We start from the raw sequence: 26,230 nt of genomic DNA, 5'->3' as shown, positions 1-26,230 counted from the left end.
TCGACTCTGCAACATCCATAATCCCTTTGAAATTCAAGAATATGGTGAAAGAGTTACTCTTCGTACCTTTCTCAAACTTCTTCTCACTGAGCTGGTCCGAGCGCCGTGGAGCGACCAACCAATGACGTGGCTGAGCGGGCGGGAGTGCATCCTACGTCCCCAAGCATCGTCAGTGCCTCTAACAATTGAAGGTGTGCCTTCTCCCCTTCTCACCACTATCACTCGCTCTTCTGCTTAACAATGAACCCTCCACGATAAGGGCCTGCTATTCATCTTACCCCGTATCCGATCGCCCTGACAGTCTCTCCGTCGCATGTCAGTCTAAGATGTGGCAGGACGACGAGGATAACAACCCGTACGGGTCATTTAACAACCAGGACTCCTCCGTTGAACCCTCCAATCCAACTCTAGGCACCTCCTGTATGCGTTTGCATCAAAGCCTATCTGAGGCGTCTGCTAACATTCCAGCTCAGACTCCTCAGAGCAACCGACTTCGCCTACCTCATATTCTACTTCCTCCAACCAAGCCTCACAGTTCCACGACGACGATGACGACGAGGAAGAGGAGGACGGGGGCCAGGTGGAGAGTGGCCCTGTGCCTCCCAAAGGCGGTTACGACAGCAGAGTACAGCAGATCCTTTATGAACAACCCGACCTGGAAATCGTCATTACGGACGCAGGCAAGAGCGCGGATGGAGGGTACATTGTGTACAAGATCCGGACTGCCGTAGGCAAACCCTGCGGGATCTCGAAGCATACAGACTAGTCAACTGACAAGTATTGCAGGACATCGAGGTTGCAAGGAGATATTCAGAGTTCAGTTCACTGCGCGCCGCTCTGATCAACCTCCATCCCACATTAATCATTCCTCCAATCCCTGAGAAACATACTATGGCGGATTATGCCGCCAAACCCACAAAGGCAAAGGAAGACGTCGGCATAATCGACCAGCGAAAACGTATGCTTGCAGTGTTTTTGAACCGTTGCCGGAGAATGAAAGAGGTGGTCGAGGACGGCGTCTGGTGGAGATTCCTGGATCCGAATTCAAGCTGGGTAATGGCTGGCCATGTTACTTGTCTGCTTACCCGGAGGCTGACCCTGTCGCGCAGAATGAAGTCTTACATGCCCATCCAGTATCTTCTGTGCCAAAGAACAATCTGAAAGCGCCCCCTCTGGACCCAGCGAACCCAACTCCTGCTCATAACTGGTTACCCATTCCTTCTTCCTCTGCCAAACTCAGGCCCTTTGGACCAACGTCTTCGACTGGAACGCCCATATCTCCCCCGGATCAGACCTTCCCGTCAGTCGCATCGCATACGACACCCGGTCCCCAAGTCTTTGGACGGTTCCCCGTGAACTCGGAGAGACTCAGCGAGACGGACCTTGACCCTTACTTTATCAACTTCGAACAGAATACGCGGGAGCTCGAGATCCTATTACAAGGCAGTATTGAAAAAGTGAACCGCCGCACTATCGAGCATTTGACCAAGCTTTCCGCGGACCTCGCAGAGCTGGGTGCGCGGTATAATGGATTCTCACTCTCCGAGCAGTCACCAACTGTAGCAGCAGCAATCGAGCGGATAGGTCAGGCTGTTGACAGCACCTATATCTCAACCGAGGAGCTATCGCTGAGCTTGGGGGCCACATTCGCCGAGCCTATGAGGGAGAGTGCACAATTTGCAGGCGTGGTTCGGAATGTGCTGAAATACAGAGTCCTCAAACGAGTGCAGCAAGAGATGACCAGGGAGGACTTGGAGAAGAAACGGCATCTCCTGGACCAGCTGGAGCGCAGTGAGTCAGAAGCGAAACGGATTGATGCGTATCTGGCCGGGAGCACCACACTCGCGAGCCCACCTCGGCGCTCAGCGTCGAATGCATCCGCAAGGGGCCCGCCAGAGAGAAGGGACGGACAGCACGAAGAGACCGAATCTGTTGACTCTGACTTTCCACCCACTCACGGCGAGCCTCCATCATCGCCCCCTTCGGCTGCACAAGGTCAGCCGCAGCAGACTCCACCCTCACCAGCAACACACAAAAAGTCTCCCAGCGGCAACTTTGTGACCAACAAGATATTTGGCAGCTTCAGACATGCAGTGAACGGCTTTGTGGATGTTGATCCGGAAAGGACGAGACGGGATCAGATTGGGAAAACGCGTGAAAGCCTGATTCACCTGGAACAGGCTCTAGAAGTGTCGGAGAAGGACGTCCACGATGCCACTCAAGGAGTGATGCGAGACTTGAAGAGGTTCCAGAAGGAGAAGGAAGACGACCTTCAGAGATACATGGTGCGTGCTCTACAGAAAGAGTCCTGGAGTTACATTCTGGCAAACTTGGACTTGAAACTAACTTTGCGTGCTTATATAGGTCTCGTATGCACGATGTCATATCGAGTGGGCGAGAAAGAATTTGGAGACATGGTCGGAAGCGAGGGATGAGGTGGACAAGATTGTTGCGAGATAATTTCGGCTGAGCCCTGAGAAGCACTTGTTTTGTTGCAGCAGGCTATTATCCAAGTGCGGAACAGTGGGCTAGGGCAGCCGCGAGGCTAGTGAGGCGTTGCGAAAGCCTTGTTGCTGCTGTGTCAGCCTCGTCTATTTATGATGGACCCAAACAGGCGGACAAAATATACGTCACCTATGGCTTACTACTAGTATGACAGCAACAACACATTATTGTCCTTTGGGACTGTGGTGACCTGGATTCCACACTTAAGAGGGGATAGTCTTGCTGTTTGCTTGGATGTAGGAGTGGGAGTGACGGTTGACTTGTCTGGGTGAATACGCGGCTCGGGGTGCGTAGGCCCGCGGCTCGGCTAACAAGATTTTCAGAAAGGCGATTGTCCTTTCCAGAACAAAGGCTTGCCATAACACAATCAGTCCCAGGACAGTTGCGACCCTATTTGAAGGCCTTCCCATATTAATATTAATAATTCTGCCAGTTGTGGCTGAGGCTGGTGAGACCTCCGCGTGCCATTGCAGCCCTTAGCTCTTCGCCGCAGTCAGTACTTCCAATACTTCCTACCTAGTACTACGACTGCCCTTTGCACTTTCGTTTTCTTAGCGCAGGCAAACTGCCAGTGAAGTCGGCAGCCACCAGGCTGGGATCCACCCGCAACTCTGGCCCTCACATTCTGCGGGCGTCATTTTCAGACCCTCATCTTCTGCGAGGTACACGCTCATTCTTTCGACAGTCAGATTTTCGCCCTGTTGCTCCCTCTAATTCATGGTCCTGGCGTCACTTTCGATCCTGGACCTCATTTTTACCACTCCCTCCGAGCACTCCCGCCCGGGACATGCCCGCTTCCTCTCAAAAACTTCCCAATCACCAGAACCAGCATCTCTCGCAATCCAAGGATGATTTAGGCAGGCACCTGCGCTCCGCTTCCCCTGCTGTTAAGAGGCCGGCGTCTGATATGGGGGCCCAGGATAGAGAGTCCTACAACAGTGACGTAGAAATGGGCGAAGGGCAGTTGCCGCGCTCTGGGCCTGGGCTCACGCCCGTCAATCCAGACCACGCGCCTCCGGCTACCCAAGACACTTTGAAAGCAAAGCAGCAAGACACGGGCTTGAGACATCGCGATATATTAGCGACAAATCGACTGACCCACACAAGTGATCCTCGCGCCGTCCAGCAAAGCGCTGCTTCTCTGTCCGACAACAGCGGCAGTTCGACCACGGATTCCCTCTTTCCTAGTCCCTCCAACCGATCTACTGCGGCCACTTCGTTGAACGCTGATGTTCCCTCCACCGCTACGTGCATACCTTCTATCGACGACCAGATCGCGCAGGTGACAACTCTCTGGCAGAAAGAGCTTGAAGAGGGCCAAAAGGGTTATGTCATTTCCGCAAAATGGTTTCAGAAAGTCCAAGCTCGTGGTTCTCTGTCTGCCGACGTGGGGAAGATTGAAAAATCTGCAACTGAAGGAGAAATTGGACCTGTTGACAACTCGGACATTGCTATGGTGATTGACGAGGATGTGAAGTTGACGGACGAGGCTGGCGAAAAATATGTGCCCCTCCGACTGGGTCTGACGCTGGATGAAGACTACCGAGTTTTCCCTCAGGCAGCCTGGGACCTGATCATCTCGTGGTACGGGCTCGCAAAGGATTCTCCTGTCATTACGAGATACGCCCACGACTGGAGCGGTGCAGACGCAGCAATGCCGAACGTTACGTGGGAATTAAATCCCCCGCTCTTTTCCTTCCTCAAGGTGCCTAGTGAGCACACTACCCAGACCCAACGTGAGAAGGATCTCCCGCCTCAACGGATGATTGCGAGCAAGAAGACCTTGTGCAATGACTGGCTGAAAGAAGGCAAGAAACTTCTGCATATTGACATGAACACAAAGGTCAGAGTGTGGAGAATTCTCGGCGGCATGAAAAATGCCACTGCTTCGGGCGGCCTCACTCCATCCGCTTCTAGAAGTGCCTCTCCGGCTCCCGGCACTGAAATTGTGGCCACCGCAGGTGACAGGATGCTTCTTGACGTCAACACCTTCATCCACCTTCAAGTAGGCGAGCACCGTGAGCTCCTTACCGAGATCAAGGACAACACTGCGAACCCTAATTACAACGGGAAGACGTCAACATTAAGCCTTGTCGGTCTGGGCAGGAACGAGGAAGTGATTGTTCTCGAGGAACAAAAGGCTGGGAAGGATGAATGGCCAAGTGAAAGCTCCAAGCTCAGCCTGAGCAGAGGCATCAAGGGCGCGGCTAAGAACCTCACGCCAAGTGGCAGATCCAGTCCAGCTCCTGGCATGATGACGCGCGGACGGCAGAAACGAGACGGAAGACCACGCGGCATCACTGGGTTGAGCAATTTGGGAAATACCTGTTACATGAATTCGGCCCTACAATGCATTCGCAGCGTTGAGGAGTTAACACAATACTTCCTGCATGACCAGTGGAAGCAAGACCTTAATGTGGATAATCCTCTTGGTCACCATGGCGAGATCGCAAAAGCATACGCCAATCTCCTTCACCAGATTTACGAGGAGAACGCCTCTTCGACGAACCCTAGCAGGTTCAAGGCCACTATTGGAAAGTATGGGTCCAGTTTCTCTGGGTATCAACAACAAGACTCCCAAGAGTTTCTGCTGTTCCTCCTTGACGGCCTCCAGGAAGATTTGAACCGCATTCACAAGAAACCGTACATTGAAAAGCCTGATTCCACAGATGAAATGGTCCATGATTCGGCGGCTCTTCAAGCTTTTGCTCACAAGAACTGGGAGATTTACAAGGCGCGAAATGACTCTGTCATCACAGATCTCTTTGCCGGAATGTACAAATCGACCCTGACTTGCCCAGTCTGCAACAAGGTCAGCATCATCTTCGATCCTTTCAACAACCTCACCTTGCAACTACCCATTGAGAACAATTGGCAGAAGGAGATCCTGTACTTCCCGCTCCACAAGCGACCCATTCGAATCGACATAGACATCGACAAACATTCCACCATCAAAGCTTTGAAGGAATTTGTTGCCTCAAGGACGCATGCCGACGTGGAACGACTACTCGTTGCCGAATCTTACAAGAACAAGATTTATAAAATATTTGACAACAATATTGTCATCTCCGAAGCCAACATTCAACCTAACGACATCATCTGCATGTACGAACTGGAATCCACCCCAACCAACTATAATCCAAACAAGGCGCGGAAGTTCAGTCTGTACATGGTCAAAAATGATGCCGATGACGACTTGGTCGATGCAGACAGCCCGGAAGCCGACCGTGTGCTTGTGCCAATGTACAACCGGCTCGTCAAAAATTCCGGTCGGGTATCCTCAAAACCGTTCTTCGGTCAGCCCATGTACCTCGTGCTTAGCCGCGAAGACAGATCTACCTATGATGGTGTTCTAAAGAAAATCCTTGGAAATGTCATGGGCATGACAACCAAAAGAATACTTGATGAAGAATACAGCCCATCGGACGACGGAATGGGGACACCGGAAGGATCCGACACCATGGTCATGACAGACGACATGTCCAGTTCAGGCTCAGGCCTTCCCACCGCCACCTCTATTCAGGGCGAGGATGGCCTTGTGGATGTGTCTATGAGAGATGCTAGTCAAGCCCCGGAGCTGAGGCCTCAGTCTGCGGGGTCTGGCTTGCAAAAGCTGCTTCAATCCAACTCGCAGGTCCCTCGCCGCTTCCAACAACTTTTCGACGTTCAGGTCACTTCCACCGGGGAGGGCATTCCCACCGGCTGGAATCAGATCTCGGAGAGTGGAGAATACGAGTCTATCAGAAACCGAATCCCCAAACCAGTGGCTCGTTCCATGAGGTCGGGTGGAGGCCTTGGTCTTGCGAACGGCGAGAGCGGCTCTGCAGAAAGTGACGATGAGCTTGCGGACGTGGAGAATGACGATACACCTATGGACAGCAACGAGTCTGGGTCGGAAGCCAGTCCGGTCTTCCCGTCTGGCCCTGACTCCGAGTCCGAGTTCCAAGAACCACAAGAAATCCTGCCCAGCCGGAACAAGAAAGCGCTCAAATTCGGCAAGAATAAAAATAGGGGCAAGTTTTCCGGCAGACGCACTCACCGTCGGTCGCCTCTACCGCCGCCACAACCTTTATCCAAAGTCCAGGACGGAGATCTTATCCGACCAGGTGAAGCCATCATTCTTGACTGGAGCCAAGAGGGTTACGATGCATTGTTTGGCGGCAGTGAGGACGGCAGCGAGAACTTTCGTGGCCTTCCAACATGGAAGAGCGTCGGGCTCCTTCCTGACCAGGAGATTGCCGCCAAACGTGAGCAGCGAAATAATCGCAAGAAGAATGGCATCACGCTGGTAGATTGTCTGAACGAATTTGGCAAATCCGAAACTCTGTCCGAACAGAACGCTTGGTACTGTCCTCGCTGCAAAGAGCACCGCCGAGCCGACAAAATGTTCGAGCTATGGAAAGCACCTGATATCCTTGTCATGCACCTCAAGCGCTTCAGTTCTAACAGAAATTTCCGCGACAAACTTGAAGTGAGAGTCGACTACCCCACGGAAGGGCTCGATCTTTCAGAGATGGTGAGGGATCAGCAAGATGGCAAGAGCTTGATCTATGACTTGATCGCTGTCGATAATCATTACGGCGGCTTGGGGGGCGGTCATTACACGGCGTATGCAAAGAACTTTTACAACAACAGCTGGTATGAATACAATGGTGAGTCGCTCCAACTCTGTCCGTCGGCTTAATTGACTAGTTTAGACTCCCATGTCTCGTCAAAAACGGATCCGAGCTCGGTCGTGACCAGTGCAGCATATCTCTTGTTCTATCGTAGACGGGCAGAAAACCCTTTAGGTGGACCCAAGCTTCAGGAAATGCTCCAAGAATCCAATACCAACGGCAACGATGCCGCAGCCGACTCTGAATTGCCGCAAGACTCGCGTGACTCTTCTCCGATGACGGGGGAAGGTCGGCGTCTCGGCGACTCCTCCCACAATGGGTCGTCGAGCGCTTTTCCAGTCGGTCACGGTCACCGCGTGGGAGTGGGACCGGGTGGCTCGGCGCCGGGAGAAGGAAGTCGGCAGACTCGAGGTCTGTTAGCCGGAACAGAAAGTCCACCGAGCTTGATGCTGCCAACAGCAGCCAGTAGTGGTGGCGAACACGAACAGCCTCCTGGATATGACGATGCTCCGGCCGACATCGACGTCGACGAAGGGGTCAGCATGGATTTCCAGTGGTCAGAGCAGGCGTGGGGTTTCGGACGTTTGGAGACCTCGACGCAGCGAGCGCCAGCCAATTCCGAAGAGGAGGGGATGTTTGGTGACAAGGGCAGTTCCAATGATAGTACGCGTGTTGAAGGGAATGACTGCAGCCCCGCTCCGAGTTTCACGGATATCGACGATGAGGGTTCGATCCATCACGATCCCAACGACCATGACATTGCTCTATACAGCAGTGACGCTGGGCCCATCATGCACCATGAAGACTTCGGACACGGCCGCGGCGCGAGAGAGAGTGCCCCTCCTCCTGACGAGATCGCTGCAGGAATTGGAATGTCTGGGCGTGGCATGTCAATACCAGTGAACATGAGTGTGCATGATGACAACGATGATGTCGACGATCCGCCGATCATGGAATTGCAGGCAGATCCGGCGAATAATAACGAGTTGAGGTTCAATCCTGCACCTTAATCAGGGGAGCAGAGGGATGGATGGATTCTTTTTGGAGTCTATGGGCACTGGTGTTGTGGCTGGGAAGGTTTGCTAACATGGGCACAGCCTTGTCCCGTGATGGTGCATAGGCTACTTTTGGCATGGGCTCAGCAGGCACTCATCATCATTAAAAGAACAGACCAAAACGGTTTGTCTCGTGGAAAAAGGAATGGAATTATCAGGAGGCATTTGCAAGGACCCGAAAACGAGTTCTACTGCGCCTTTGGTCGTATGCAGAAAAGATGTGGTGGGAGCCCGCCATGGTATGAGGCGGGTCTGTACAAGGCGTGAAGCAAGCTTTTGCAGAAATAGAACACAGAGCAGCGCAATGACAAAGTGCAATGAATGACCGATGTGAGAACAAGGCGCAGATGAGCAGGACGGTGAGGCTGGTGGGCTGAAGTGGGCGTCGTCAATTGAGAACGATCGAAGACCAACACCCAGAGTACCTCGTACTTGACTACATAGGTGGCTCGGTGGCTGGCTGATGGTCCCCAGACACCAACCAGTTACTCCGCGAGGTATTAGGTGGGTTATAGCCCTTGGCTCCAGACCTGCACATCTTGACCTTTCACGGATTTCCATCTCCTCAAACTCTCATCCCCCCCTTTGATGACTCTCGTATGAATGCTTATTTAGTAGACCGAGCCTGAGCCTACTCATCCACAGCTGAACACTTGCTTAGATGACCGACAGACTACACCCCCCGTTGGCCACGACTCGCCTACTTTAAATGTACGCATGTTGAGCAAGGTTGAGGCATGTGGCGCCCTGATTCAGCAACTGTCGCTTGCTCAAACGGCATTCGCGAATTCGCAAACACGCAATCCGCCCGGGAGCTGCCCAATTTGTCCGCCCGCAGAGCAGCGGGCGACGAACCTCAGCCCTCTTCGAATCCCTGCTCGCCGGATGTGGCAGCGGTGTGGATAAGAACTCGGTGGGTCTTCCACGAGCGTTGGAAACCATGATTCGGCTGTGATTGCTGGAAGTTGAGGCTCGCTGGACTTTTGGGCGGTCTGGGCGTTCGTTCCGCAATGTTCCAGTGCCTCCGACGAAATGTGAGTCGACTTCTGTTGGTTGATACAGCATGCGTGTTGCACGGCAGAGAGGCACACACACCTCTGTCCTCCAAGGTGGGTGCAGTTTGAGCCATCCCCTCGTGCATGTGCGCAGATATATGTATATATGTATATATATATATATATATAGAAAAGAGACAGTGCGATGGGCGAGTTGGGCGGAAGAGAACAATGTATGCTGAATCCTCATCAACCGGTGATGGGTAGGATCGTTCTGCTGAGAAGAACTCTCTCTTCCTCTTTTGCGCCGACGTATGCGCTTCTGCTCTCGACTCGCTTCGAGTCAAATCACTGTCTTCTCTTTCTCGTATTTCCCTTTTAAAGCACTGGCAGCCCTCCGCCCGGTGCCTTTTGATGCCCGCCTTGCTGTTGACTGAATCACACAGCCTTACTCTTGACTTTTTCGGTGTGCTGTCTCTGCGGTGGCCTTGCGGCAGTCGAGATGTCTCTACCTCCACGGACACTTCTACTGTCCCTCATCATCCTCTTACACTTTAGTGCTCTCACCTGTGCCGCGAAAGAAGGCCAGGCTGAGGGCGAGAGTGCCTGTACTAGTGAAGGTTCCACGGAACAGGGATGTCCCATCTCGGGCAATTCCGATTACTATGGCTTGGGCGTTAGGATGGGTATCTGTACGTGTCAACGGCCATCGACTTCACATTTTTGATCAGCTAACACTCTGGACGTTTGCAGACTCTCAATGGATGACGTCCTGGATCGCGAACAACTTCCTGTGTGAAGAGATCATCGGTTCCCTCGAAACGAATTCGATCTTCCTCCTCGCATTGTTTTCGACCGTGTTTTTTTACTCCGTACGGAAGGATCAGATCCGTGTGGTGGATGTGCTGGTGATCCATCAGATGTGCGTTGGGTTTTTGTTCAGTATCATGAGTCTTTGGGGATATCGGACGAGTAAGTTCCCTTTTGCCGCTGCAGTAGCTTTCGCCAATGGAGTAACATAGCTGACCATTCGTCTTTGCAACAGTGTACTACAAAACCGAAGGCCCTGGTGGACGCCGCCATTTTGGCGGCTTTGGTACCCATTTTCGCCTCATCCTCATGAGCATGATCACCCTCTACGGGGTCTGGTTTTGGGCCAAAGGGATCGATGTCTTGTCACCGTGCGATCGCCGAACAGCCTGCGGCGGCCTCCAATTGTCCTTTTTCGGGCCACTGAGGGTTGAGTCCTGGGTGACTAGGGGTATTAACCTGGCCATGGCGATAGTGGCGGCGTTGTACTATGCTGTCATGGCGATTGTGGCCGGTATTGCGGGCGTTGTGTATGTAATGAGGAAGTGGAAGAGGAAGGCGGACAACTGGGAGTTGATCGAGCACCCGGACTCGGATGTTTCGCTCAACAAGAGAGAGTGAGTAGCATTCTGGAGCTCACTGAGATTAGACCACCTGTCCACCCAAGATTTTTTTCGCTAACGGACACGACAACAGGCTGACCATCTGGTATATTTGCCTTTCTTCTTTCAATATGTTCTGGATTGTGTCCTCCATCATCAACATCGAGTTGACCCTCAGCTTGAATCACATGAGCAACGTCCTAGGAAAATCTGCAGTCGTGGGAGCTGGTCAGTTGATCCCGCTAGCCATAGGAATGATCAGTCTTGTGCGAGTCCTTTATGTGCTTGCACAGACGCGTGCGCCCTGGCTGCGAAAGAAAGAGGATGATGATTGCGGCCCGCGTTCTCGCGGCGATGGTGATGAGAAAACCATGAGCGGATTGGGTCTCAACCCCTATTCACCTGCTCCTCGGAAGGAACGGACTGAAGATGCCGAAAAGTTTGCAGTGTTGGCGACAATGCAACGACCCCCAACTCTCCCTGCCCTACCAGCAAGCATCAGGCGTTCAGAGAAACGCACCCTCACACACCGCATCCTCCTTGCCTGGCTCCCCTGGCTGAATCTATTCGAGTGGTCGAAAGAATCCCTGACACCCCAACTATTCCGCGAACCAACGATTTTCGGCAACCACAACGCCAAAGAAAAAGATTCAGAAGTCGGCTTTGAAGTTATGGGGGCGAGAAAAATGCATTTGGAGATGCGAGATTCCCGACAGCGGATGGGACATAATCGCCAGGAAAGTGCTGCCACGGACGAAAGTTCTAATGCCGCTCTTCTCAGCTCGCCACCGCGACTGCTCCCGGGGCAGAGAGGGCTGCTGGGGCCGATGGGCGACGACGAGGTGGAGATGGTGGACCGGAAACCATCAACGATGCACCCCAATTCTCCGGCCGCCGGTATTTATGATGGTGACGGGTATGATGAATACCTGAGCCACTGATGACTAGTCAAGGGGGTCTTGGAGAGGACAGTCAAGACATTCAAGGTCTCTTGGTCGTGTTAGAGGTGAGTTCTTGAAGAAAGGGGGAATATGTGGACAAGTTTTGGGATTGCATTTTTGGGCGGACCTCTCATGATTCTGCCGAGCAGGAAGTTATGATAGGAATCATTGAGAAAGATTGCATGGACAACAGGACAACAGGACAACAGCAAGCACAGACAAACAGCGAGGAGGAACAGTTTCTTGTTTTTCAATATCAAACATGGTCGGAATACATATACACAACGCACGAGTATGTAGCAGCCTGTTCGGCCTCTGGCTTACCGGGTATTCAGCGGATCAACCAACATTCCGGTGGAGAAACCAACCTGTTTCCCCCGTATTTTCCCAGGCTGTCCTTGTTGGAGCTTCGAAGCGCTTAGTGTTCATACTCTCATTTATTGAAGCAATCAAAACGAGGCGGTGATGGATTGGTACGACTGGTTATGCTCACTCATTTCGCCTATTCAGGCAGCATGAATCATCTCTGAATTGCCCCCCCTTACTGCTGTGCACCACGAGGTTCAGCCTTTTTGGCTGATTTCGATATCTCGAGTGACCTCTGGCATTCAGAAAGCCGCGGATGGCCATTTCACAATGGGGTAAATCGTTACTTATCATTAACCCTCTCGCCGTCCCTGGTTCATGCGCTGGGAGATAAATACCAAGACAGACACACGCAAACTCCACAACGACATGGGGGAGCTCGTATTCTCCCTTGCACCTTGCAGAGTCTTTCACAAGCCACCCCCAGTCCCTCTATCTACATCGCTATGAAGCATACTATCACGACCATAGCCTCTAAATGCGCCACATCGTGCTCGGTCAAAGCTGATGACAAGATCTTTGAAATATAGGCACAGGATCTCCCCTTGGTCACAATTTTCACAGTCCGTGTTTGCAACTGTTAGGCCGCTGATGGGAAACATAGCAGGCCCGAAACCGAAGAACAGTTGTCAGCTGATTTTGGTGGCCCAACGACCAAGACGCAGATGTTGTGGATAGCCATACCGAGCCCAGTTGGGGCCTCTTGATGTGGTCTCACCCACCTAAGCCCGGGGGTCTTATTGCCCTCGAGTGGGATCATTCCGGCCAAGGACCAAACTTCACTCAACGACAGGAAATCTACAAGGCTCCCTGGCTAAGTTAATGGTTATCACTTGACCACTATCCAGGACACGGCCCCCAGTGCCACGTTGCGTAGTAGCCGCCTATGCTCGGCCAATCTGGCTACCGGCTGAGAGCTGTGGCCTGGCATCAGCAAGACCGAATCAAAGCCGGCTGGTGGTTCACTCTCTGGGCTGGATGCCTCAAGATGCTCGCTACTCGGTACCAGGCCTACTCGATAGAGTGAGAAGATGTCAGGCAAGTGGAGAACCTCCGCATTTTGCAGGCTGGAGCACATGCGCCCCGGATTCCCCACCTTTTGGCCTGGCTTTGTCCCTTGAATAATATCTACCCACCCACGGCGGAGGGAAACTCAGCTTATGGTTAGGAGCCTGTACCAAGTACGCAAGGCTCTTCCGGCTCGTCCATTAGTGGATCATCGTCAATCCAGATCCAAACAAAGTCGTCTCTTCGGCGCCACTGAAGACTCACTAAACTTCAACCGCCCTATACCAGCGAGCCTTTCTTGCTTTTGACCCTTGGCAGCTCTTGGGTAACGACCCAAAGATCACAGATGACTCGAGCTCGTGTTGCTCTGTGGCAAGTCCGTCGAACCAACTCGATCGAGAAATGTGGAGGAGTCAAGGGCATGGAGAAGTTGGGGCAATCAATCTCAGATTGTTTACTGCTTCGCTTGGAGGGTTTATCCCACAAAACGTGCAGATCTCGCCTCCAGCATATAACCTCCCTCGTCCCTCAAGTCCAGGGGCCACGGGAGCTCTCTACGTCCTTCTACTCATAGCGCTGTGATTGCCATCCTGCTGCTGATAGAGTGCCTCATCATCTTGGACATTGTCGTCCTAATTTATACCCAGAGATCTCTTATATCATCGTTAGATAAAATGGGACTCGGTGTTTTAGAAGGTTAGTGTTTAATGCTTGCGCTTCTCTGCTTCACAGCCACATGGCACCGCTCTTTTTCACAACATCCACAGCCCCGAGACTGATCATTCTTTGTGGCAGATACCAAACTTCCGCACGTGCCTGGTACCGTCCTCTTGAACGACGAGGCGGCGCATGCAGAAGCTCAAACGGCAAATCTCAAGCATGGAACGGGCAAAAACTCGCACATCGTGCTTTCTCCGCAACCCAGCGATGATCCAAATGATCCGCTCAATTGGTCCCTGTTGAAGAAAGAGGCCATTATTTGGATTCTCTGCCTTGGCGCCATGTTGAACGCGGCAACGAATGTGTGCCTCTTGTACCATTGGTGGTAAAAGTATACGTGTTGGTTAACTGTGTAATAGGGTCCTTTCTTGAACGCCTCATACTTCGCTATCGCCCAGGAAATCAAAACCGATCTCACGACCACGGTCATGGTGTCGGGCTACAACATCCTCGCTGCCGGCTGCGCTGGTCCCTTTGTATGTGGATTCAGCCGCAGATACGGCAAACGCCCTGTATTCGTTGTGTCCACTCTCATCTGCATCATCGGGACCGCAATCGGCGAGTCGAAAATAAGCTACAACTACCTCCTCGCGGCTCGGATTGTACAGGGTTTCTCGACTAGCGCGTTTGAATCCCTCATTGTCGCCGCCGTCGGAGATCTCTACTGTGTGCATCAACGAGGCCTACGAATCTCAACAATCAACTTTATCCTGAACTCGGCCTCCAGCCTGGCCTCGATCATCTGCGGCCAAGTGTTCAACGACCTGGGCCTCCTCTGGCTTTTCCACCTCTTCCAGATCTTTTTGGTGGTCCAGTTCGTGCTCATGTTTCTCTTCGTCCCCGAGACGACGTACCGCCGCGAGTCCATCTATGAGACCGACATCGTCAAGGTCGAGACATTCGAGCAGATAGAGAAGGCCCACGAAGAGCACCGTGAACACGCCATTGCCGTCAAGGAGCTGAACGAACCCGCCTCGGCTTCCTCGGGACTCCCTGCAAAGAAGACGTTTATCCAGGAACTCAAGCTCTACAACGGTATCTTCTCCCATGACAACATTCTCAAGTGGATCTTTGGCATGTTCCTCACCCTGCTCAACCCGGCCGGGTGCTACTCCATCATCGTCTCGGGTCTTCTTTGCGCTTGGTACGTCGGCTCAGCTATCATCTTGGCCGGCATCTTTGCGGGCCCGCCCTGGATGTTCGATCCCGCGCAGATCGGGTATATTGGAGCAGGGCCTTTCATCGGCGGCATGATCGGGTCCATAATCGTGGCATTGGCTGGAGATCGGGTGGTCAAATGGATGACGATCAAGAACAAGGGGACTTAGTAAGTTTTTCCACCCTTCTCGTACAGCGAGGGAAGGATGCCATTTTCCAAACGACGAAAATAACCCAAAAAAAATTAGCGAGCCTGAATTCCGTCTGGTGTTTATGCTTCCCTGCGCGGTTTTTGCAGGCTTCGGCATGTTCTTCTTCGGCTATACCATGGCCCATGGCTCCAACGCCGTCCTCTGCGCCTTCTGCCAAGGGTTGATGATGGTCGGCGTCCTCATTGGCGTATGGTCGACCATGTCCTACGGCCTGGACGCCTTCCGTAGCCAGAGCAACGAGATGTTTGTGATGAATATGCTCTTCAAGGTATGTTCTATGGCTATGGCTTCACCCTTCTTGTCTCGTCCCCCCCCCCCTTTGAGCAGGAGCAACTTGGACGAAAACCTACCTGGTTAAGGAAAAGCGATTCCATTAGACATTTTGCTAACTTGTTTTCTTCCCCTGCAATTCTGACAGAACTTCATGTTCTATGGCCTCTCTAATTTCGCAAACAACTGGGTCGCAGCGAAGGGTCCCGAGGAAATCGTAAGTCCGCACGCGTCCCCCCTCCCTCCCTCCTCTCCATTTCTTAGCCTGCCCCTCCAAACTTCAATTGTCCCGGCAAGACCACTGCCCACCACACGTTTTCTCCCTCGGAAGACGACAAGTGTCTTCTCGGTCTGCCGGTGGTGCTGGTGCTGGTGCCGGTGCTGGCTTCTTCCCGGGCCGCCTTTTTCCCATACCAGACCGGCCAGATAAATAAAGCATCTCTGACATCCTTGTGTTTTGCGTAGATGTTCACGTTCGGAGGCACCACTTTGGCCATGTGTCTGCTTGCAATTCCCGTGTACATGTTCGGGAAGAGGCTGAGGAGCTGGTGGACGAGACATGACCTCTTTGTCTTCCTTGGCATGCAAGCCACGGGGCCGGAGAGTCATATGGGTTGACCTTCCCCCTCTTTTGGGGGGGGGGGAACCTTTTTCTTAGAGGAGAGCGTTTCATGATTCTGAGTCGACCCGCCTCATGAGCTGAGAGGGTGTCAACTTGTTTGCGGAGGTGCATCACTATGTATGTACCAAGCCGGAAGCCGTGGACAGTTTGGTGTTGATGAGTATATGATGTGTGTATGTATGATGTAAGTAATACTCTAGTAGTCGATTAACATGAGATCAAAATACCTTCCTATCCAGTTTGGTCGCACAGCCCGGTACTCGGTATCAAGGCCCCTTTTTGCGAACATGAATGGACCCATCCACGCTTGATTGCACTCTTACCTGCCTGAGAGACTGTTATCAGCACCGCGGGAGATTTGTTCCATTAAGGATATGAAAGAACGAGCCGATCCAGCGGCTATATCCTCTCCTCGGGTTAAGCGGTCTAATGTTGATGCGTTGATGCGAAACGATTCTGGTTCGCAGAGCGACGATGAGCCCAGCGTTGAGCGCAAGAACTTAGATGCAAGATATCACACGCGGCCGTATGCTCTTCTGCATCCTCCAAAGAGAGTCGGAGAGACTTTGTCCTGGGAAAGATGTCCACCTTGCTTGCTGTTTGTAAGTGGTTTCTTGTCCAGATTGCGAAGCCATGCTCTTCGTCCACGTCTTGGGGGGGGGGGGGGGGGGGGGGGGGTGGTGATGGGGACGGGCATTGGGCACTTTGAACACCGAGTTTGTTCAACCCTCGGGTGATGGGGACACCATTATGTTAGCATGCCGAAGTCCAAGAACAGAGAGTCCCCAGGAGGCGAAAGGGAATTCAGAGCACCACCATTGAGGAACGCATGAATAAGGACGAACTGAGAGGAAGAAGATGCCTTGAGATCAAGGGTGCGTCATCATCAGGCTGAGTCTTATCGTGCGGCTCCCCCAGCCAGACTTTGAGACAATTTATACAATAGGTCGATAGGTTTCTCTATTTGGTACTCTTTTAACAGGTGAGGAGTAAAATTCGTATGAGCAAAGAACATCGGATAAACCGGGGTGCTCGCCGGACACCCGGAGCAGAGATGCCAAGCCAGTCACGAGGGCACCGAAAAGGGGAGCTTGACTGCCACCAGACTGCGCCCAAGGCTCCTTGCTGCTCCGCAGCAGCTCGGGACTGCGGCAACGGCAACCCAAGCGAGCCCTGACTGAGCCGTCTGGCGTCCATTGGAGTCGTGGCCTTGGGGTGGTGAATCTGAGCAAAGCTTCGGTGTAAACCTTTTCTCAAGCAGATCTCCTCTCAGATAATATCACGCCAGCTTCATCCATCTCTCTCTTCGATTTCAATTCAACACACTCGTCTCGTTGTCCATCGTCTCTCCCCCCGTTCCCTAGAATCTCTTCTGTTTGTCGTGCCGCTATGTCTTTCGCCAGGCAAATGTTTGGACAGGTCCAGCGTCGAGCTTTCTCGGCGTCTGCTCGACAGGTTTGTTCCATCTCCACCATCATACGATGCCTTCTATCAATTGGATGTGAAGCTGATGTTTGAGCCCTGCCACAGTCCTCGAAAGTTGCAGTTCTCGGTGCCGCCGGTGGCATCGGTCAGCCCCTGTCGCTGTTGATGAAGCTCAACCCCCGTGTTTCTCAATTAGCCCTCTACGATATCCGCCTGGGTCCAGGTCCGTTCACTCCCCGAGCTTGTATGGACATAGGAAAAGATGTTGATAAAGACTGCAAAACACAGGTGTCGCCGCTGATATCAGCCACATCAACACGAAGAGCACGGTCAAGGGCTACGACCCGACTCCCTCGGGTCTCCGAGAATGTCTGGAAGGAAGTGACATTATCCTCATTCCTGCTGGCGTTCCCCGAAAGCCTGGAATGACTCGTGATGGTAGGGGGATGACTTACGCACATCAAAGACGCAGTGGCTGACAGTAGTAGATCTGTTCAACACCAATGCTAGCATCGTTCGGGACCTGGCAAAGGCTGCGGCTGATGCTGCGCCCAATGCCAATCTTCTGATCATCTCCAACCCTGTACGAGAACACGAAGCAGCTCTTCACTGTATAACCTAGCATCCCCGTCTAACATTCTTGCTAGGTCAACTCGACTGTCCCCATCTGCGCCGAGGTGTTCAAGAGCAAGGGTGTCTACAACCCTAAGCGTCTCTTTGGTGTCACCACTCTCGATCTTGTCCGTGCGTCCAAATTCGTCTCGGAACTCAAGGGGACAGACCCGGCCGATGAGAAAATCACCGTTGTCGGTGGACATTCGGGCGTCACCATCGTCCCCCTGATCTCGCAGTCTGGCCACCACGACATCACTGGTGAGAAGCTTGACGCCTTGATCAACCGAATCCAATTCGGCGGTGATGAAGTCGTCAAGGCCAAGGACGGTGCCGGTTCTGCTACTCTGTCTATGGCTATGGCCGGAGCGCGGTTTGCCGAGAGCTTGCTCAAGGCTTCACAGGGTGAGAAGGGTGTGGTTGAGTGCACGTTCGTGGACAGCCCCTTGTACAAGGACCAGGGCATCGACTTCTTCTCCTCAAAAGTCGAGCTTGGCCCCGACGGTGTCCAGAAGATCCACGAGGTGGGCCGCATCAACAAGTACGAGGAAAATCTGCTGGAGGCAGCCATGGGAGGTGAGTTTTGCCCCTACAGATCCCACAAGTGATGCAGCACTGACGGAGTTTACAGACTTGAAGAAGAACATTCAGAAGGGTGTGGACTTTGTCAAGGCTAACCCATAGACAATGGGATCGAACCAGGGGGCCTTTTTGGAGCTAGCATGTATAAACAGCCGACGTTGAAGTTTTCCGGGCGGGGGTTCTTGTGGAAGACAGACAGACAAACATGAGTTGCCCATTCATCGGGCTCTTCTCGTTGGATGCACCTGGAGCCGGGCAGCCCTTTGCACACACCAATCAACCACCCGCCTGTTCATGGTGTGCATCTCTTTTTCTTTTTTTTTCTTTCTCGAGGCCTCTCAAATCCCGCCGCCAGTGTGCGAATCGAGCCCACTGTGCTTTTCCCCCGTGCGCCAAAGTAGACAACCTTGACCATCTTTGCCGATGCGGATGCGGCGGATGACCCGAGACTTGGTCTCCAATCAGGGGGACAGCAGCGGTGTGATAGTTTGCGAATTGACAGATCCTGACAGGTCTTGGGGCAGCTGGTCCAAGCTCCCGCGCCAGGTTGGAGCATCCCGTGCCAGAAGAGGATGCTCAATGGATTGAAGACCAGGCCTGGCAAAATGCACCTCGCAGCTGGCAGCTGGATGGATGGTCCCAACAGACAGACAGATGGGACCGGGAAGGCCACAGCAACAGGAAGGTCTACCACGCACGCATCACCACTGCAGGCATATTAATACCCCTTCCCGCCCTGCTGTCTGGTCGATCTGGTCCCGACAACCTTGCCATCAGTCTGCCTGACTTCAAAATCTGCCTTCGCTTTGAAGTTGGATGTCACAGTTGGGCTGCTACTGGCACCGTTGCCTCTGTCCGCTTGCTCCATACCAGCCGCCCAGACAAGGCCATAACCCAAAACCCAAACTGCCATTTGCCCCAGCTGAAAGTTGAACTCGACCTTCACTCGGACAGAATGTCAATCGACCTCACCCAATTCGCCTCGTTACCACATCTGTCCCATGTCCTGTGGTTGTTGCGGTCTCTGGCTGATATAATCTCCCCCGCCACAGGTTCCTGGGGATCCAAATCACAACTCCGTAGCCGGTACCTCGTACTCCAGACATGTCGCACTTTCCCCGCAATCGCCCCCACCACCTCAGCCACGGCCCATGAACTAGCCTGTTGACCCAAGTGGTAACAGAACTCCGTACCTCGTAATACCCTTCGTCTCTCACACTTGGCCCGCCTCAATTGATCTTCCAACGCATCGGGAACCCATCTGCACACGTCGACCAGGATATAATTGAGCCAGTGTCCGCTGCTGTCAGGCTCCCTCCAAGACGGGGAGCACGCTATGGCTCCCATCTTTCGCGTGGAGAGCAACAAATTCTACAGTCCCATATGGCCTCTCCGCGACGGGAAGGTCCGGTGGAAGCAGATATCTCGAAGCGTGACCACCCACACCTCCAAATTCCACCCCTAGTCACCTCTATACGTCCTCCCCCCAACTCACTCCGAATAATCCGTATTTATAGCATTACCTAAGACGGCCCACGAAGAGCCAGGCCCTGACCCCGTCCTCCTAGGATAGAAGCCCTTCCGCCCCTGATTTCTGTGATCCCTGCTGTGGCCAGAGAGAGGTGGAAGGAGTACATTACCCAATTGAGGAGAGTACATGGGGTACCCCCTCATCCCGCTCGGGGCGTTTTGGAACAGGGCAGAACAGGGACATGCTGCCAGTGATTATGTCATGCACCACGAGCTACAGTACCTGCTGCAATCCAAACTCGACCATCACCACCCAAGATTGCGTGTTCTGTCTGTTTCGAAGAAACAAGAAAGGGTGAGCTAGTTGTTTTACATCACTGCAAGTGTGCCCATTGTCTTACCTGTCTCAACCATGCATTCCGAGTAGGCTGCGCGGATCGGGGGTCCTTCCCGCCCAAGTGCCACAGGGTCCCTCTTCGCATCTCTGCTTTAGGGAGCGTGCTCGAATATGATGTGATAGAGCGCGACCAAGGGATTGAAGCTGGATTCAGTGCAACCCGTCACTTTTTATTGCGCTGCGCCGAGGTGTTCTACGTTGAATTATGATGATTGCGATGACCAAGTTCTTGGGCAGCTAGCTGCCCGATGCCCTCGGCGTCAATCAGGCCGCCGCTCGTCATTGTTTTCACCGCGGCGGCGTCCTCTTGCGGGGCACCGGGTCAACATGTCAGATGTACTTGAGGGTGGATAGGCTGTGGGAGTGTCCTGACTGTCGGTCGCAGCTGTGTATTCCAAGTATAGACAGCGTGCACGAGATGGTGCAACGTGCGTGGCAAGCTCAGACGGGCCGCCCTTTCTACGAGTTGTTTCAGAGAGGACAAGCGGGCTGGCCGGCGCGTTGATGATGAGGCGGCGCAGCCTCTAAAGATCGCTGCATGTTTTGAAACTGCAAAGGGAGGCAAAAGTCTACTAGCCGGCGGCGGAAGCAAAGGGTTGGGGCTTTGTTGGTTTTGGCAGAGATCCCTCCGATGCTGAGACGTTTATCTCCTGTCTTGTCTTTTCTGTCGGTCACGGAATTTCTCCCCCCCTTCTCTCTCTCTCTCTCTCTCTGGCGTTGAGCAGATAACGGTACAGGATGTTGTCATGGATGGGGCGGACTGGACGAATTGGACCGCACGCAAGGGCAAAGGCAACGGCAACGGGTAATGTCTTGAGGAAATACCACGGCAGAACAGACAGGAGGCATACCTGTAGGAACGATATTTACGCTTTGAATTGAACTGGACCTGGGAACCTGGAATGGACCTAGGGTTGTATTGGATTGTCTTGAAGTGGATTGATTGCGGCGTCTTTGATGGTGTATTTTGACCGTGGGTACCAACCAAAGCTACATCCATACATCCATGCATAAGGCCGAAAGGGAAAGTGTACTTGATAATCATAACAACAGAGAGGGAGAGGATAGGATAGAATATAATGGGTGTACGGCTACCTGGCTCGCTTGTCAGGTTAGGGAAGGCTAGGTTAGGATACTTTGCTATCTGGTTAGATAGTAGTTGTTGTTCCGGTTTTACCATGCAATATGATATGTACCTAGGTATGCATGCATATGGTTCATTTGCCGCCTGTCCAGCCTATCCAGCCTATTCATCCTAATCGTCCCCGTCTGGATTTGGCCCATCCAACGTTTGCTCGCTCTTTGCCTTTCCTCTCCTTTCCTTCGAAATAACTTTAGCTTTGGATTTGGCTTTGACTTTTTCATATTCATTCCGGGTCCGCAATCTTGAGGATACTCTTGCCCAGGTTCTCGCCGCGGAGCATGCCGAGGAACCCTTCGATGGCGTGGTCCATGCCCTCGGTGACAAAGTCGACGCTCTTGAAGCTGCCGTCCTCGATCCAGCGTGTGACGTTTGCGTCTCTTTCAGCGCGCCACTGCGCGATATTAGGGTCAAAGACCAAGAACCCCTGCCAGCGCAACCTCTTGCGGACCATGGCGGCGTAGTTTTTAATGCCGTAGGGGGTTGTGTCCTTGGCGTTGTTGTACGTCGAGATGGAGCCGCACGCTACAATGCGGCCGAATTCCTTCATGTTGGCCAAGGCAACGTCCAAAAGCTCGCCGCCGACGTTGTCGTAGAAGATGTCCAGTCCCCCAGGTGCCAGGCGCTTCACCGCCTCGGCCATAGACTCTTTCTTGTAGTTGAACCCCGAGGTGAAGTGCAGGTCGTTCAGGATGAAGTCGAGCTTGCGGTCGTCACCGACTGAGCCGATTACCTGTGGTATTTTATTTTTTTTCTTGGTTACTCTTCTTGGCTTGGGTGCATGCGTGTTTCTTTGGGTGTTTGTCGAGGCAGGAAATAGGAACAGGAGAGGAACAAAACTTACATGTAGACCTTCTCGCACCGCAATCTGTCCGACCATCTGGCCCACCGCTCCGGCAGCAGCGCTGATGAGAATGACGTCGCCTTTCTTCGGCTGACCGATCTCGTGCAAGGAGCCGTAGGCCGTCATGCCCGTCATACCCAACAGGCCCAGGTATGCGGTCAAGGGCACGCCTTCCTTTGGCTCGATGATCTGCGTCGTGGCCACCGCCGATTCCTCCTTGGCCGAGTACGACTCGGTGCCGGAGCTCTGCATCATGACAATGGCGCCCGGCTGGATCTTGGGGTTGTCGCTCTTCAGCACCTTGCCGATGACGCTGACGCTTACCACGGGTTTGCCCGTTGTCATGGCCGGCGAGTACGACGGGATGCTCGGGTCGCGCATCCGCCCGCGCTGGCTGGGGTCATAGGCTGCATAGAAGTTCTTGGTGGTAAAGCCGCCCTTGGGCGGGGGCGCGGTGTCATCAAAGCCAATATCTTCCACCGTCAGGTCTTTGCCTGGGACGGGCCAGCCGTTGGGTACGGCCTTTTGGGGGAATATGTGGTTAGTTGGAATGTATGCCAGACCACTGGGAAGTTCCCCCTCTCACCTTCAAAGAGAAGGAAAATGAATGTTACGCACCTTGTAGATGAAAGCTTTGTTCTGAACCATTTTGTGAGTGAGGCGGATGGAGGAGTAGGGACCTAGAGAGATGAAGAAGGTAGCAGGGGCTCCTATGTGTTGTTCTTCGTACGAAGTTTCCTGCTGCTCTTGAGAAGACGGTCGTCATAATATAGGAGATCCATAAAGAGTATAAGTCCCTACTTTTGCTTCGGGGAGGGCCTCGAATTCTGGCTAATGGTGACGGGAACGGGTATCGCCAACCAGTTTAATGTGGTAAGCACCACCAGCAAGGTCAAAGGTTATCCAGTTTGCCTCGGTAGATGTGTCGAATGGAGGCATTGATTGTTAATACAAGTTAAGTTAACCCCAGGGTGCATAAGTAATCGGATATTTGTTAACCCTCTGCATCTGCTGCAGCCAGTGATAGCTGGAGCTTGGGTGGGAGGTGGTGAGACCTTTGAGAGTCCTGCCTGTCTGGACATGACATGACGGGCTCGAAGTGAATGGGACAAAGAACGTGACATGATGTGGATGATGAGCTACAGTACAAGTAGGTATGATTTATTAGGGTGATAGGTCGTGGCCACGGCCAGTCAGAAAGTGAGGATGGAGTGAGGGATGGCTCTTGCTCTTGTGTCCAATGCGTCTTAGCAGGCGCGTCCACCCAAGTAATAGGTAGTTAAAGCTGGTTAAACTGTTTAGGGGCTAGTCAGTGGTCATTGTGCCCGTGACGCCCCGATGGCCCCCATTGCTTCCCATATAGTAAGCAGCCGAAGGCATAGCCAGCAACAAAAGATGGCCACCTAACTAGCTGCACAGGCACTTGTCTAGGCACATACCTAGGTATGTATAAATCCTCGGACCTCGAGGAGAAAGGACTATTTAAGCGCTTTTGCAGCCTCTCTCCTCTCATTTCTTCTTCTTCTTCCTCTTGGGTGGTTGTCAATGATGACTGCCTCCCTGCCTACCTGCCTCCCTGCTGCTTGTCAAACATGTCAGCGGCGGCTGCCTAAAACCTGAACCGAATCGACCACGTTTCTTCGTTGTTCTTGTTCGCTGCCCAAAATCAAAAATGCCAAATTCGGTGCCACTGACACACAACTCACACATGCAGATTTGAATTCACAATTTGTTCTCTCGGCACTCTTTGATTCTTACCATGGAAACAAACGACTAGTCACTATCACCATCACCATTAACGTCACCGTCGTCGCCCTTGTTGCCTCTCGTCTCTATTCCGTTGATCGTCTCCACAACGGTAGGCCATTGTCGCGGCTACACATCACTGCTTCTTGTTTCATTTGTCCCCCTTTTTCCACCTCATTTTGTGCAGCCACCACCACCTGGCCAAGCTACTTCTTCCTAGCTGTAGAGCTTCCATGCACTTCATTCTTCCTTTGCCCCAGCCTTGTCACTAAATTATTGTCAGCTTGCGTTAATCTTGATCTTCATCCTTTTTGTTACTCAGCCCCTCTTAGCTTTTGTTGCTTTGAATCGCCTTGTCCACCGACTCTCCAAGCTGCGCCTAATTCCGCTCTTGCTACGCTGCTAGGCTGCTTCGTGTCGCCTGCAACTTGGATCAAACCCAGTAACATTTTATCGTCGCGACATGGCCAATTCTCATGCCACTATGGCTGCCTTGCCTTCTCAACATGACCTGCTTCAGCGCCTTCGCGACTATCAAGCCTTTGACGAAAACCGCCAGTCAGAGATCGAGTTTTTGATTCAGAGCTGCATTAAACTCAACACCGCCTGCTCCACCCTGGAATCCGATCTAGACGACGAGAGAAATACGCGTCGCACGTGGAAGATGCGCGCCGAAGATGCGGAAGCCGCCATGGCCCGCAAGTATACCGTGGTCCTGGTCGACGGCGACGGCTTCATTTTTCGAAAGGCCTTCTTTGATGCCCTGGCCACATCTGGCGGTTCCAAGGCGGCCAATGAGCTTTACAACCAGGTTATCAACCACCTAAAAGCCGCCGATTCGCTTTCAGGTATTAATCCCGACTGTGAAGTCCTGGTCAACATCTATGCAAATAAGCAAGGTCTGGCTAGAACCCTCGTTGCCGCCGACTATCTTGCCCACCCCGCTCACATCGATTCCTTCTTTTGCTCCTTTACCCAGAGCCGCAGCCTCTTCCAGTTTATTGATTGTGGTCCCGGAAAGGAGAGAGTCGACGCTAAACTACGAGGTAAATCTTGACAAAAGCCTACTCTGGGTAATGAATGACATTGCTAATCCGAGCCATCTCATCTCTAGATACCTTCCGTTTCTATGCAAATAACGCTCAATGTCAACGCATCTACCTGGCATGTTCTCATGATAATGGCTATATCGCCGAGTTCGACAAATATCGACATGATCCTATTGCCCCCAAGATCGTCCTGGTCCATGGCGCCCAGACAATCGCGGCTGCTCGCGCCTACAGCACCTTGCCTTTCAAGTGGACAAGGTTTGACCATGTTTTCGAGTCCTCTCCCTTAGAAATCCTACCCAAACCTGATCCGGTTTATATTCAACCAGCACCCGAGGCTCCCGGCCTGGCGTCGCCGTCCACTACCGAAAACGGTGGCTCGGATTTGACCCCAGTAATCAGCAGATCGAGCTATTCGTCCAACTCTGTCCCGCAGACCACACCATCGCTGGCTGCGATCCCGCTCAATACTAGTACCAGGGCCTCGTCTCAGGCCAAGTCGTCGCCCACTCCGCCTACCGAAGTAGCGAAGCCGAAGCCCGCGAGTCAAGCTCATGCCACAGCTATCAATGGAATCCACGATGGCAAGAGCGGAATTCCAGTCAACCGCATGGGGCAGAGGGTTGATCTGAAGATGCGGATCCCCACCACGGCGGAAATGGAGAAGTTTGAGGATCGTATCGCCATTCGGAAACTCTGTAACGAGCATCACCTGCGAGACAACTGTGAATCCTACAACTGCCGTTACGATCATGAACCGATTGACGCTGCCATGAAAAACACCCTGCGCTACAAGGCGAGAAGCATTGCGTGTACCCAAGGATCCAAGTGCCGGCGAATCGATTGTTTTTACGGGCACCAATGTCCGGTATGTCATCCCCGCAACCTGTTTGCTGTCGTGACGGTTCGATGCTGATGACGATGCAGTGGGGAAACAACAACTGCGGAAACCCCAAGTGCTCTTTTATTAAAGCTGGCTTACACGACATCAGGGACTTGGAGATTGCCAAATTTGTGCCAGCTGCTCCGGGTTATTGAGAGGTCATGGACGCGAGGGCGTGAAACCATGGAGCTGGTGCGTCTG

General features: G+C 52.8%; 7 protein-coding genes across 7 annotated transcripts; 6 read left to right on the top strand and 1 right to left on the bottom strand.

The window, feature by feature from the left end:
• Positions 1-326: 326 nt before the first annotated feature.
• On the top strand, positions 327-2,460 carry A1O5_06573 (sorting nexin-41; the record flags this gene model as incomplete). Its single annotated transcript, XM_007747166.1, has 5 exons — positions 327-420; positions 474-727; positions 787-1,053; positions 1,110-2,285; positions 2,365-2,460. The coding sequence occupies 5 exons, from the start codon at positions 327-329 to the stop codon at positions 2,458-2,460; spliced, it is 1,887 nt and encodes a 628-aa protein (XP_007745356.1).
• Positions 2,461-3,292: 832 nt separating this feature from the next.
• Positions 3,293-8,131, top strand: A1O5_06572 (uncharacterized protein; the record flags this gene model as incomplete). The annotated part of the gene is made up of 2 exons (XM_007747165.1): positions 3,293-7,157; positions 7,203-8,131. The coding sequence occupies 2 exons, from the start codon at positions 3,293-3,295 to the stop codon at positions 8,129-8,131; spliced, it is 4,794 nt and encodes a 1,597-aa protein (XP_007745355.1).
• A 1,542-nt stretch (positions 8,132-9,673) lies between these two features.
• On the top strand, positions 9,674-11,524 carry A1O5_06571 (uncharacterized protein; the record flags this gene model as incomplete). Its single annotated transcript, XM_007747164.1, has 4 exons — positions 9,674-9,863; positions 9,925-10,143; positions 10,217-10,598; positions 10,678-11,524. 4 exons carry the CDS (start codon positions 9,674-9,676, stop codon positions 11,522-11,524), a joined length of 1,638 nt encoding a protein of 545 aa, XP_007745354.1.
• A 2,048-nt stretch (positions 11,525-13,572) lies between these two features.
• On the top strand, positions 13,573-15,723 carry A1O5_06570 (uncharacterized protein; the record flags this gene model as incomplete). Its single annotated transcript, XM_007747163.1, has 6 exons — positions 13,573-13,594; positions 13,694-13,920; positions 13,978-14,945; positions 15,025-15,256; positions 15,407-15,475; positions 15,523-15,723. The coding sequence occupies 6 exons, from the start codon at positions 13,573-13,575 to the stop codon at positions 15,721-15,723; spliced, it is 1,719 nt and encodes a 572-aa protein (XP_007745353.1).
• A 1,546-nt stretch (positions 15,724-17,269) lies between these two features.
• A1O5_06569 (malate dehydrogenase, NAD-dependent) lies at positions 17,270-18,601 on the top strand (the record flags this gene model as incomplete). Its single annotated transcript, XM_007747162.1, has 6 exons — positions 17,270-17,335; positions 17,411-17,528; positions 17,594-17,743; positions 17,791-17,888; positions 17,953-18,493; positions 18,549-18,601. 6 exons carry the CDS (start codon positions 17,270-17,272, stop codon positions 18,599-18,601), a joined length of 1,026 nt encoding a protein of 341 aa, XP_007745352.1.
• Positions 18,602-21,733: 3,132 nt separating this feature from the next.
• A1O5_06568 (uncharacterized protein) lies at positions 21,734-22,999 on the bottom strand (the record flags this gene model as incomplete). Its single annotated transcript, XM_007747161.1, has 3 exons — positions 21,734-22,240; positions 22,352-22,873; positions 22,970-22,999. The coding sequence occupies 3 exons, from the start codon at positions 22,997-22,999 to the stop codon at positions 21,734-21,736; spliced, it is 1,059 nt and encodes a 352-aa protein (XP_007745351.1).
• Positions 23,000-24,581: 1,582 nt separating this feature from the next.
• On the top strand, positions 24,582-26,184 carry A1O5_06567 (uncharacterized protein; the record flags this gene model as incomplete). The annotated part of the gene is made up of 3 exons (XM_007747160.1): positions 24,582-25,143; positions 25,212-26,014; positions 26,074-26,184. 3 exons carry the CDS (start codon positions 24,582-24,584, stop codon positions 26,182-26,184), a joined length of 1,476 nt encoding a protein of 491 aa, XP_007745350.1.
• Positions 26,185-26,230: the final 46 nt, after the last annotated feature.

The sequence above is a fragment of the Cladophialophora psammophila genome, assembly GCF_000585535.1.
Source record: "Cladophialophora psammophila CBS 110553 chromosome Unknown aczJe-supercont1.9, whole genome shotgun sequence".
Lineage (NCBI taxonomy): Eukaryota > Fungi > Ascomycota > Eurotiomycetes > Chaetothyriales > Herpotrichiellaceae > Cladophialophora > Cladophialophora psammophila.
Note: the sequence above shows the minus strand (reverse complement) of the source record. Positions and strands in the feature narration are given on the sequence as shown.